Genomic DNA, 12,782 nt, shown 5'->3' on the forward strand with positions numbered 1-12,782 from the left:
ATCATATGATTGGCACCTTATGGTAACTACAAGAAAGTATGTTTCCTAAAACTAATCCACAAACAATTAAAAAAAAAACTTAAATGGTGGGCAGAAAATAAATCTGTACATTTGAACAGTTGAATTCCTGGATTTTTAAAGTTAAGGCACAAATATAACAAATACACAGTCTTTTATTCAGAGGCTCGTAGAATATATTAAATCAAGCTAGACAGAGAACTAACTAGAGAAGTAGGGCAGAGTCTGGAAGTCATATACAGGTAAAGGGAAATTATTTGCACGTACTTCCTAACATTAGATTTTTGGTAACCTCATAAAAAAAATTTAGATACATTCCAAGTTTTTAAAATTGAAAAGCAGAAGAGAATTCTAAATAACATTTAATAGATAACTCTTTCTTTCTTCTCCCTTTTATAGCTACTGACCTATAACCTAGAAAATACTTAAGACTTTTATTGCAAGGTTTTGACTTTTGTTTTTGTTTTTGAAAAGGGATTTGTATAATGTTTATATGCTATATTCCTTAGAAGTCTGCCTTTAACTACTGTTGTCATCAAAATATTCTTTAAAGGTATATAAAAATGAAATTAATTTGCTATGCATAATTTATTCCTAATAATGCAAATGGATTAGGAAGGTTTTTTTAAATATTTTTTAAGCTATTTTTTTGTTGTTGTTATTGAAGTTGTATTTTGTCTTATCAAAATACAGATTGTTTGGAATTTCAATAGCAAGTTTTTTATTTATTTCTTTTTTTGACATTTCCTTTATGTTTTATTTTATTTTTTTTGGCCTCGTGTAATGTGGTATCTTAGTTCCCCGACCAGGGATCGAACCCACCCGCCCCTGCACTGGAAGCACGGAGTCTTCATTCTGGGTTGATCCACTGTCTTCTGACCTTGGTCGTCTCTTGACTATCTGCCATAGCAAGTTTTTTATAAAGAGCCAGGTTTTGAGCCTCAATTTTGTCACAAACCAGCTGTATGACCCTGAATGAGCAACCATCTCCCTGCACTTCCATTTCTTTACTAAAAATTAGGGTGATAACTACAATCTATGATTCTAATCAATAACTGTCATCCTACCACACAGAAATGGCATCTCCTTTAAAAAGTGGCCTCATTTCCAAAGTTATTGTCTTCCTTACTTGGCAAATGATAGGTAACATATCTACAATTGAAAATTTAATAGTTATTCCCTACTTGATTTTAGTTATGTTTTAATGTCTATGCCAATTAATAAAATTCATAAAACATATAATAAAAAACCAAAAGGTCCATGCTTAAGTCAATTAATGTTCTTCCGTTGTCCTAAATGGGAATGCGATTTTCCACTAACACTTACTGTGCTTCATTTTGAAGTCTGAGAGCATTTCTGATTGGAGTAGTCCATGGAAGTTCATTTCATTTCTTCTTAACATAATGGTACAGTTTCTGTGGATTTACTGTATTTTCACTGTGTTAAACTTTAAGAAGGTTGTTTTGAAATCTGAAGGTTAAAATTCAATTCTAACATTACCTCATGAAACCACACTAGTTGAAAAATCTTTATTATAAAAATTTGACAACCACACGATTTTAATTTCCTACTCTGGCTATGGAAATTTGCCAGGAAACGCTTAAAAGATTATTGGCTTAATACAGAATTTTAATTTTTCATTTTTGCTTTATAATAGTTAAAACATTATTTCTTAACCAGACCATCTAGTTGATCCATCTATATTCATGTATTATTATTAAAGTTCTACATAACTTGGGCTTCCCTGGTGGCGCAGTGGTTGAGAGTCCGCTTGCCGATGCAAGGGACATGGGTTCGTGTCCCGGTCCGGGAAGATCCCACATGCCGCGGAACGGCTGGGCCCGTGAGCCATGACCGCTGAGCCTGCGCGTCCGGAGCCTGTGCTCCGCAACGGGAGAGGCCACAGCAGTGAGAGGCCCGTGTACCGCAAGAAAAAAAAAAAAAAAGTTCTACATAACTCAGAGACTTAATATCAAATATAATCATTATTCTTTCCAGTTTATATTCACTCTCAAGTAAAGGAAAATTATTTCAAATACAACACACCATGTACCGTTCAAACATCTGACAATATTGAATGCTGTGGAAATACTCAATGTATCACTGACATTTGAAAATATCAATAAATGTTTTTTCTATAACCTCATCACCAAGGACTCAAAATTAGTGCACAAGGAATCCATTTCAATGTACTGAATATCCAAGCATAATCGTTTCCAGTTAAATTAACAAAAATGTATACTAAATTAAACTTACCAAGAAAATTCTATTTATTTTGCTAATGTCCATTTTTTAAAAAAGAAAACAATCTATCATTAAGTGAATTCATATCTGTTCAAGCAGCAAATAAAATATACACTTTCAACCAATAATGTAATAGTATATCAATTAACCAGAACCCAATACTATTTTCAATTATTACAAAACTGTTCTAACTACTCTTTTTTTTTTTTTGCAAGAAGGGAGGCATCCTTGAATAAAAGGCTAATCACTGCTATTCAGAAGAATGATCCTAAGACAATACAATCTTTTTTTTTGCTTTAATGTCTGAAATTATTCCACTTTATTAATACGTAAGAAAATATAATATTTTACACATTCATTCAAAAGACATTTACTAGATCAATATATATAAAAATCAGTTTAGAAAAAAAAATTTTAAGTTTCGGTAGGCATCAAGTTTAGAAAAAAGGAGCACCAGCTGCCATACACACTTCACACATAAAAACAATTCCATATCCTAAAACTCCTGGTTAAAGTTATTGCAAAGATCCAAAGATCAGGATCACCTCACTTAAAGATTCACAAGCCAAAATTAAATAAAAATGTACATAAACATCATATAGGGGAGGAACCCAAAGGGGAAAAAAAAAAGCTCACTTGTCATATTCATCCATTATATTCAAAATATAATTTGCAATCAGATGTATTTGGTAACAAATATGGGAGGAAGCTCACACTTAAAAATTTATTTACTGTAATGATCTAGTCACTACAGACCAAGCAGTATAAAAAGTCTCCTTGCTTCCTGGTTTAAACTTCGGTTAAATTTTAAAATTTAGAATTACTACTGTTACTTTTCACTTGCTTCTTAAGGCCCCTTTCCTAGAAGGGCCTTATCTTATCTTCAATGGACTGGATTCAGGAAAGTTACTAGGGACTGTGAATTTAGAGAATTATGAAGGAAAGAGCTGTCAAACCAAAGGGAAAGTCAGAAAACTGAGAATACGGAAAGAGCAAGACTAGATTTGAAATATATTACCTGTTCCAAGTTTTGAAGGCATTGCTGGCTCGTTTGAACAGATAACCTTCCATAACAATGCCATTTGCAGCATCTACATTATATTCTAGCTTAGAATCATCACTGGAGAAATCCTAGACAAAATAACACATTAAAAAGTTCATATGATTTTTACTGATTTCCCTAGACAACAAATCTATCCTAGAGAAACAGCTCAAACAGTAAAAAGCTCTGTATTAAGATAGTTATATCAACAATATTCATAAGAAAGCAGGAGAGAACTAAATGTTCAAAAATAGAAGAATGCTTCAACATATTGATGTATTTCAATCCAGTAGACTATTATGCAGTAACATAGATGAGAATACAGAATATACATTAAAAGAGAAAAAACAATATAAATTTTATAAATTATACAGCTTGGGTAAATAAATTGTATATACACTGCGATTAAAAGCACAATATGTATACAAATAGACAAAGGGAATAACTAGATATTCTATAGGTGTTATGTTTAAAATGTTTTCATTTAATCCCAATATTTTATGGTGATGTATCTGCTAACAATTTTTTTAAAGGAATATGGGTATATTTAATTGGGATTATTTAAATCTACCACTATTTTCTAAATATATTACTATTATGGCAGTTTTTAAAATCTGGTAGAAACAGTAACTCCACTCTTTGGGGGTTCAGAAAAAGGATTAAAATAAAATTATTTTTGCAAAGGAGAAGCACCACAGTGTGAAGTGAGCATTCCGAGCTCACTTTTTTATGAGGACTATAGAACTACTCATAGTCATTTTCTATCATTCTAATCATTCTAGTTTTCACTTGAATGCAATTCAAACTTTCAATTTTCCTCCAAGGATTCATGAAGTTTTGAAATCAGAATTCCCATATTTAAAATATTTCCTGGTGAATTTCCAAAGTAATTTCAACAAAACTGCAAGATTGCTGTGATCCCCAAATTGAAAACTCTAAAAATCAGTCTTGAAACTTTCAAAATTATTTCTGGACCAATAATCAAAATTAGAATGCTATCCTATTAGACAGTAGTAGACCTTCTGTCTTGAGAAAGATTTTGGTAGAGGCTGGATGACCACCTGCCAGAACGCTGGGATGCAGGGGTCCTGCACTGGAGGGGAAACGGAGTGAGAATCACCTAAGGGCTTTCCAAATCTAAGAGTCTATGACTATGGAAAAAATGAAACAGACTAACTTCAGAATTAAAAACAAACACTGCTGACATCTCTCAAAATTTAATCATAAAGACATAATAATCCAAAACAATCAAATGAAATAACCTGTAAATAAATTGCTACATTTCTTCCTGCTTTTACTTTGGGGGAAAAAAATCAGGGAAATTTTAATTCCTTCATTTAAAATTTACTTGAAGCTATAATTTATTTAATTATGTAGACAGAATTAAGTCAGCAACAGATATAATTGAGTTTGGCAACATTCTAAAAATTTCATTTGTAACATCGGCATCTTTTTGTAATAATCCTGAAGCCACTTAAAACGTAAAAAAGACTTTTTTCAAAGTGCAATGCATTATAAGTATTTTTTTCTAATTTCAACTACTTTTCTTGAGATAAATTAAGTCTTCACTATAATTCCTATTAATATCAATTAATATTTTATAGTACTTAAAATGTGATAGATATTTTATAATGAAAGCAACCAATAATGTTGAATAAAATATATAATATTAGAATTTAAATACACTGATGAGCTGACAAATTGGAAGGAATACTCAAAGGCAAAAGAATAAGTGAATATTGGAAGCCACAGGGGTAAGCAGAGCAAGGAAGCCAAGTTTCCCCTTAAGGGCGTTTGTCTCATCAGGAGAACTTGAAGCTCTGGTGTGGGGCCCAAGGAATAGAAGGCAAGGCCAAGGCTGGCCAATGAGGGGACTCTAAGAGAAGATTTCTCTTTTGAAATTGCAAGAAAGACAAGAAGGACCACTATTATCTCTTTGATTTAAGCTTATTTTAAAAGTCCTAGCCAGCAAGATAAACAAAAAGTAAAGGAAACAATTATTTGCAGATGATGTGACTTTGTATACATAACATCCAAAAGAATCCAGAGATAAATCAGTGTTAAAGAGAGCTTAAAAAGGCTACTGGTTACAAAATCAATACATACAAATCAAATTTTATTCTAATATATAACAAAAGTAAACAGTGAGAAAAGAAATTTTTAAAAGATAATATTTACAATAACATTTGCAATACAACTTAACAAAAGATGTACAAGAAAATTATCAAACTTTATGAAGGACATTAAAGAAAACTTAAATAAATGGAGAAATATTTCAAGCTCATGGACTAGAAGACATTTAAAATAAAGATATCAATTCTTCCCCAAATTGATTCACAGATCCATTCTTCCCCCAATTGATTCACAGATCCAATGCAATCCCAATCAAAATCCCAAAAGCTATTTTTATGTAACCTAAAAAGCCACTCCTGAAATTTATATGGAAATGCAGAACTTTGGCAATTCACTTTTGAAGAAGAGAAGGTAGGAGGCTTCGCTTTGTCAGATATCAAGATATGCTATAAAGCTAAAATTATTAAGATAGCATAGTATTGGCATAATTAAGATAAAAAGACCAACAAAACAGAATAGAGTCCAAAACAGACCTCACATGTATGGAAATGTGATGTATAACAGAGTATACAACACTGAGTAGTAGGGAGAAACAAACTTTTAAATAACTGAATCTAGATCATTTAGCTACCAATATGAAAATAAAAGGAAACTGGATCTCTATCTCATACTATATACAAAAAACCAATTACAGATTGATTAAAAATCTAGATATATTGATAAAAGGCAAATCTATAAACACTTAGAAGATCAGGCAAATCTATAAACCCTTAGGAGATACACCATTGTGATCCGTGGTTGGGAAGGACACAAAAAGTACCACACAGAAAAGACATTTTAAAAACTATGTGAAAATTTAAAACGTATATACCCCAAAGGGGAGCTAATACCTAGCATATTTGAAGATATGATCAACAGTTAGCTAGGCAACATGATGGAAAAATGGGAGAAAGACTAACAGACATTTAACAAGGAGGATATCCAAATGACCAACAGACTTAGGAGAAGGTCATTAGTGACTAAAGCATAAATTAAAACCACAACAAGATGTCAATATCTACCACCAAAATAGGCAAAAAATTTAAAACTTTCACAGTACAACGAGGTGGCAAGCAGCAATGGGAACTCTCACACAGTGCTGCTTACCAGGAGTGGTATAACATTTTGAAAAATAATTTAGCATTATCTACCAACACTGAACATGTATACACACCCTCTGACCCAGTTTTATTCTTAGGTATAAATCCATCAGAAATGTGTGCATATATCCAAAAGGCATGTACATGAATATGCATAGCATCATTTCTTCAACTGATCAATTTCAATCCTTGAAAAAAATCTAAATAATTACATTAGTCATACTTTTCCTTAATTTTTAGTTTGACTGGATCTTGTTCTTTTTTTTTTTTACCTGTAATGCAGCCTTGTGTCAGCATTTAAGGGCAAAAAAAAAAAAAAAACAGTAAGTATTCATAATGAACAAAAACAGCATTATTCCCTTTAAGGAAAACAATAACTGACAATTATTTAAAATCAAATAAATTTATCAGATTTAATAATCTACTACACTTGGACATTCGGTACAACATTGAGCTGCTTATACAATAGGGAAAGATATTAAAAGATGCATAGTGCAACAGAAACTAACACAGTACTGTGAAGCAATTATACTCCAATAAAGATATATTAAAAAAAGATGCATAATATTCATTAAATAATTCAGTTTAAACAAATAGTCACATGTTTCTAAATTTCATGACCTCTCATTTTAATTAAAAATGATTGGTCCTAATTCTTAAAAATCTTTCCAAAGTAACATCATTAAAACACGTTATCCAACCAAAAGTGATTCTAACTTCAAACAAAATAAAACATGGAGGTAGTCTTACCTGACTATAACTAGAAGTAATGAATTAAACATGGTCTGGTAGAAAATCTTCTGCTTTTTAAATAATGTTTCTCTTTGAGTATTAACAACCCATCACCAATAAAATTTTCCTTTTATTACTGATTTCACTTTCATTTTTTTCCTCTGACATCTTCTATATCAGATCTAGTTTACTGGTATTTTAAATTCTAAATAAACCATAACAAAATTGATTTGACTGCTCAATACCAAGAGAATAGATTTCTTAAAGCAATGCTAGAAGGTATCTTTTTTTGTCTTTTTAGGGGAAAGTGTGATCGCAGTCCCCCACTACCAAAAATTATGCAGTTAAGTTTCCCAGGTTTGGGGAAATTGTAGGTGTGGGATGGATAAGCCTCACCCTGGGAAAACCACCTCTGTGATCATGGTATCTCTCCTGCCAGGTAAGTACAGAACACATCTTTTTTCATACTTTTTACATACATTCAACCTCCAGTTGTCTCCTTTTATTTTCAGATTACTACACACAAAAAAATGTCAATAACTATATAAGATAAAATATTATTAGACTGAGTTCCAGGTATATCATATTCAAAGCTTTTAGCATACAGAAACAAAAACTGGTTTCACATTTAAATCTTCATTTTTAAATATATATTTTTCAAACATTAGTTTAGCTAGACTTAGGCAAATTAATAAGAAATGCAAGTGAAATTTCAGCATCACTTGAGAGGGTAAGTGCTGCCTTAGAGTGACTGCAGCTGGAAATTCCTAGTACCAAACACACACATTGATGCTACGGTGTTCTCCAACCCCTGACCACCTCCAGCACCCCCCATCTACCGCCCCCCATATACACACACACACATTTTTACAGGTGGTTGGTGATATCCTAACTGAAACTGTAAGTAGTGTTTTAAACTCTAAGGGCCACTTTTAAAGCAGTTAAGGCCCTAAGAGACTGATGTTTTTATAAACTGGTTCAAGAGCATAGCTTTCAAATATTTTGATATAAAAAAATAATAAAATACAAACCTGAACATCAGAAAAATATTTTATTTTTTACAAAAAAAGGAGGAATTTATCTATACAATTTAATTATTAAAGCAACTCAAAGGATCTTTTCCAACACAATGATATCCTGCTGAAACCAATAATCAAGAAATTGTGTAAAATGGGAATTAATCTCCTTTAACTTCTCCCCTCAAGTACCTTTTGTTGAATGGTGGAATGTTTTTGCTCCATTTCTCTTTTCTCCTTTGCTGCATCCACAACCAGTCGATCCAACTATAAAAGGAGAAAAGGAGTAAATGATAGAGACTTAAAAGAAAGACATGATTATTTTTCAAAAATCATATTCCAAATCAGTCAGTCAATTGAGGTTTACCTAAAAAGGCATTTTGGCTACAACTTTAAAGTGGAAGTTCTTTTTTTTCTGTTATCATATCCTCTTTGAGAAGGTCTTTAACTCCTCTAGGGAAAACATTTCTAAGAGCAATCATGGTTCCAAGCAATTGTGACAGGTGGCCCTGTCTAAGGCACAACAGTGATAACATGTTCACTCCTTGAATTAAGGAGAATGACTCTAGATTAAGTTGTCTGCTGATGCACTCAGCAATTCTGGTAGTCACTATCAAAGACAGAAAGAAGATATACTGGTGATTTTTCTTCCCAAACAGCAAAAACTAGCAGCTAAGCTAGTGTGTGCCAGCCTCACAAATTCAACATAACAGACACTTCCAATCACTCAAGATGCATGATGTTTTCAAGTTGGCTTCCTAATATTACAATAAAATTTAAAAGGTAGAAAAAATAATTCAACAGATAAAAGAAAAAGCAAGAAAGGAGGAAGGGAGGGAATAGAATAGAATAGAGTAGGAGAGGACAGAATAGGATAGAACAGAATAGAATAGAATAGAATAGAAACCATTCATTAGATCAGGGTATAAAATCACCAATTTTTAAAGTCCTTTTTTTAAAAAAAATTCAAAAACTTATAAAATCATAAAATCCCATTTCTTTCTTGATCCTTTCCATCAGAAGAGAAATATCTGACTTCCAGTATTATGACAAAAGCACTGGCTTCTTGAACTCCTCTTTGCTGGAATAACAAAAATTGGGTTATAAAATACCCCATTATGTGGGTCTACTCTTCTAAACTGTGATGTATGTCATTTCATCTTTGAACACCCATCACCTCAAACTGACTAATGTGTGATAAATGAATAAATAAAAATGTAAATGTCAACAGACTACGGAGAAAGACAAAGTATTAAATGTCGAAATGTTCTCATTGATATCCTTTAAAAACAAAACTGAAAAAGGCCTTCTTAAAAGACTGTGTGATCCTTTATTCACTATCACAAATGGTGGTTTTTTTCTACAGGAGACAAATTCTGACCACAGAATCTTAATATCACTGAATAATAATAAAGAACCAAAAGAAAACATACTGAAATAGAACTATCACTATTATAAAATATTTTACTTAGATGGCAACTACACCACTCCACTTTAAGATCTAATGCATACTTACCTTAGTGACATGCTGCATTGATTTAATGGGTAATGCTGCACTAGGAAAATGTTTGTCCTCAATAGTTTCTTATACTGAATGAGTGGAATAACCATTATTTCCTTGTTTTATAGCCTTTAAGTGAAAGCCATGTTAACGTTTTTCATACATTCAGACTGAAGTGCAGCAGAAGGCAGCCCCCAAGATTCAAATTGATATTTCTAAACTTGCATGCATGTACTTTCCACACCAGTACTACAATGCCAGTGATGGTAGTAAAATTGTCAATTTGGTAGTAAATTTCTCTGCTGCATCCCACCCCACTGCTATTGCAGCAGAAAGGGAGAAAATTCCCCTCTCTCTGTTGGGGCAGAAGTATAAAGAAAAAGATATCTTTCAACATGGTGGAGTACTGGAGGATGTATGAGTTGGGGAGGTGCTAAGGCTGGCAGTCTTGTCTCCTAGATGCTGGGTACTGTATCAGGAAGAGAGGGTTTGGAGCACAGTAGCATGTGTCCCATGTTTCTATTAGCATTGGACATCATGAGGTTAATAGGCTCCTATAACTAGGTGGCCCCAATCGTCTACCTATGTTTTGAATCTCCTACACTCCTACCACCTCAGATTTCACCACTTCTCTTTCTGCTTTTCAACTTCTCCCATTCCCATTTCTTTTTAAATTTGTGCAAATTTAACAAATAAAATAATACCTTAAATAAAACCTTCCTACAACTCATACTCCCCTCTAGCTACTACCTGCTCTCTTTTCTTCACAATACAACTTCTTAAAAAATTTTTCCCTGTTCTCCACTTGCCCATTTCATATTCATCTACCCACTGTAATTTAGCTTTCACCTCTTGGACCCTCAACTCTCACATCAGTAACACATAACCTTCTTGCTGCTAAACCCAAGAGGTAGTTCTCAGTCCTAGGGTTGCTCGACCTTCTTTCCAGCATTTGCACTGACAACCACCCCCATCTTTCTGAGACACTCTTTCCTTGCCCTGTGCTGCCACGATTTTCTGGTTTTCCACCTCCTCTCCCATCAGTGTTCTCACGGAGCCCCTCTTACCTAGCCGTCTCTTAAAAGCAGATCATTCTTAGGGCTCTGTCCCAAGCCAAATCTCTTTTTACTCCATACTCATGGACCTTGACCTTAACTTACAAAATCAAAATTATTAGGCATGGTGTTCGGTCACTTATGTTTTTTTAAATAGGTTCATGATTTTGAAATACCTATTAACTCTCCTTGGGTCAATTCACACACTCTTGTGATTGCAATTAGCAATTATATGTTATTGGCTCCTTTAGTGTTTCTTTCTCTTGAACTCCAGATATACCCACTTAGATGTCCTATTCTCAAAATCAACACATTTAAACTTGAACTCATCATGTCCCTCCACTCTCAAATTGTCTACATCTTAACTATTCCTCGTCTATCTATTTATCTCCACCCTTACTGCCAGGACCCTAGTTCCAGATGCCATAATCTCATAACTGAATTACTGAAAGAATATCCTAACTGGCCACCCCCAACCAGGCCATATTATCCACCAGGCACTACAGGCACCGGAGTTTAGATGCTTTTCAAGGACCTGCAAAACTACTTGAGACCTGGGAGGGTAAAAACTGAAAAACTGAAATTAATAAATGTCAAAATATACAATTATTGAAACTAGTCAACTACAAACCAATTCATTTTTTTGATAAATTATACTTAATGTAAGATGAGGTTACAATCTAATGTTTGATTAAGATGTGGGGAGTGCCTAGGGCCTAGGAAGGTCTTGCCTTCTTCCCAAGTCTGGGTTGGATGTACTATCTACATGTTACAGTTACACTTGGATCCTCCAATACGTGGTAGGGATAGCTGGTTTCCTCCCAACATCCATTCTCTCCTCCTTTCTTAACAACAGAATCCCCAAATTCTAGTAGGTTAACATGGTTACATGCATTAAGACTAAATTTCCCAGCTTTCCTTGCAGCTAGTGTGACACTGGGTCATACACAGAAGTGGAATATACAATTTCTAGGAATATCCTTAAAGAGAGGGAATGAATCTTTCTTTCCCCTTTCCTCCTTCCTGTTGGCTAGAATTTGGATATGAAGGCTAAAGCTTGATAAACCACTTTGAACCATTAGGTAGAATCCAAAGATAAAATAAGCCTGTGTCCCTGCAGATTAAGTGACCACCATACTAGGCCTTTGATTTTACACAGAAGAAATAAAACTCTATCTTGTTAAAGCTCCTACTATTTCTGGTTTTCTATCACATGCAAACAAATCTAATCTCCATTTATATACCCAGACAAGGCACTTAGTACAGAGATTAATAGTGTGGTGACTTGTTATTTTCTTCCAATAGATTAAGTTCTGTAGAGGCAGGGAAGAGCATTTCTATAATTCACAGCATATGCCCTGCACACCATCTTTCCCCAACACCATCCCAACACACACACACAGACACACATGCACACAGGCATGCACCACATTTATTTTTGGTAAATGAATGCAATTCTCATTCTGCTCTTACCTTTTCCCCATTTCCCTAAACTCTATTTTTCATCCTTAATCCCTCTCCTCAAAAAGTAACCTGAACCATTTTGGGAAAGAAAATCAACTGAAAATTGACAGAAATCCAGAAAACTCACCAGTCAACAAAAAAGAATGTCCGGGAACAGATCTAACATAAAGTTTTGATTAGATATCAAAAATAATTTGGACGTAATAAAATTTCTATATAATATTCTTATATATAATTCATGCATGTGCATGTGTGTGTGCGTGTGTATAAAATGAAAAAGTTCCCAAGAGTTCTATAATCTTAAGATTCTAAAATTTTATTATTCAAAATAGCAAAATGCAAATTTCTTTGAAAATAAAAAAAGAGCTATAACTCAAATAAAATACCAATTAGGACAGTAACTCAATAATCCAAATGTAAGAAACAAAAAAATAAATCCAGCTATGTATACTGTAAAACAAACACTTTGTTTTAAAATTCTTCTTTTCGGTACCCTCA

General features: G+C 33.4%; 1 protein-coding gene and 1 pseudogene across 3 annotated transcripts in view; both read right to left on the bottom strand.

Annotated features, from left to right (window-relative positions):
• ACAP2 (ArfGAP with coiled-coil, ankyrin repeat and PH domains 2) overlaps nt 1-12,782 on the bottom strand; it is a 169,632-nt gene that overhangs the window by 33,507 nt on the left and 123,343 nt on the right. For all 3 annotated transcript variants that reach the window (XM_060099326.1, XM_060099323.1, XM_060099325.1), the window contains exons 9-10: nt 8,457-8,531; nt 3,281-3,393 (exon numbers count right to left, since the gene is read on the bottom strand). In XM_060099326.1, the coding sequence (XP_059955309.1) occupies nt 3,281-3,393; nt 8,457-8,531 (188 nt within the window). The remainder of the gene's footprint in view (nt 1-3,280; nt 3,394-8,456; nt 8,532-12,782) is intronic.
• On the bottom strand, nt 7,547-7,695 carry LOC132491462 (U1 spliceosomal RNA; annotated as a pseudogene).

This window comes from Mesoplodon densirostris, chromosome 5 (genome assembly GCF_025265405.1).
Source record: "Mesoplodon densirostris isolate mMesDen1 chromosome 5, mMesDen1 primary haplotype, whole genome shotgun sequence".
Classification (NCBI taxonomy): Eukaryota; Metazoa; Chordata; class Mammalia; order Artiodactyla; family Ziphiidae; genus Mesoplodon; species Mesoplodon densirostris.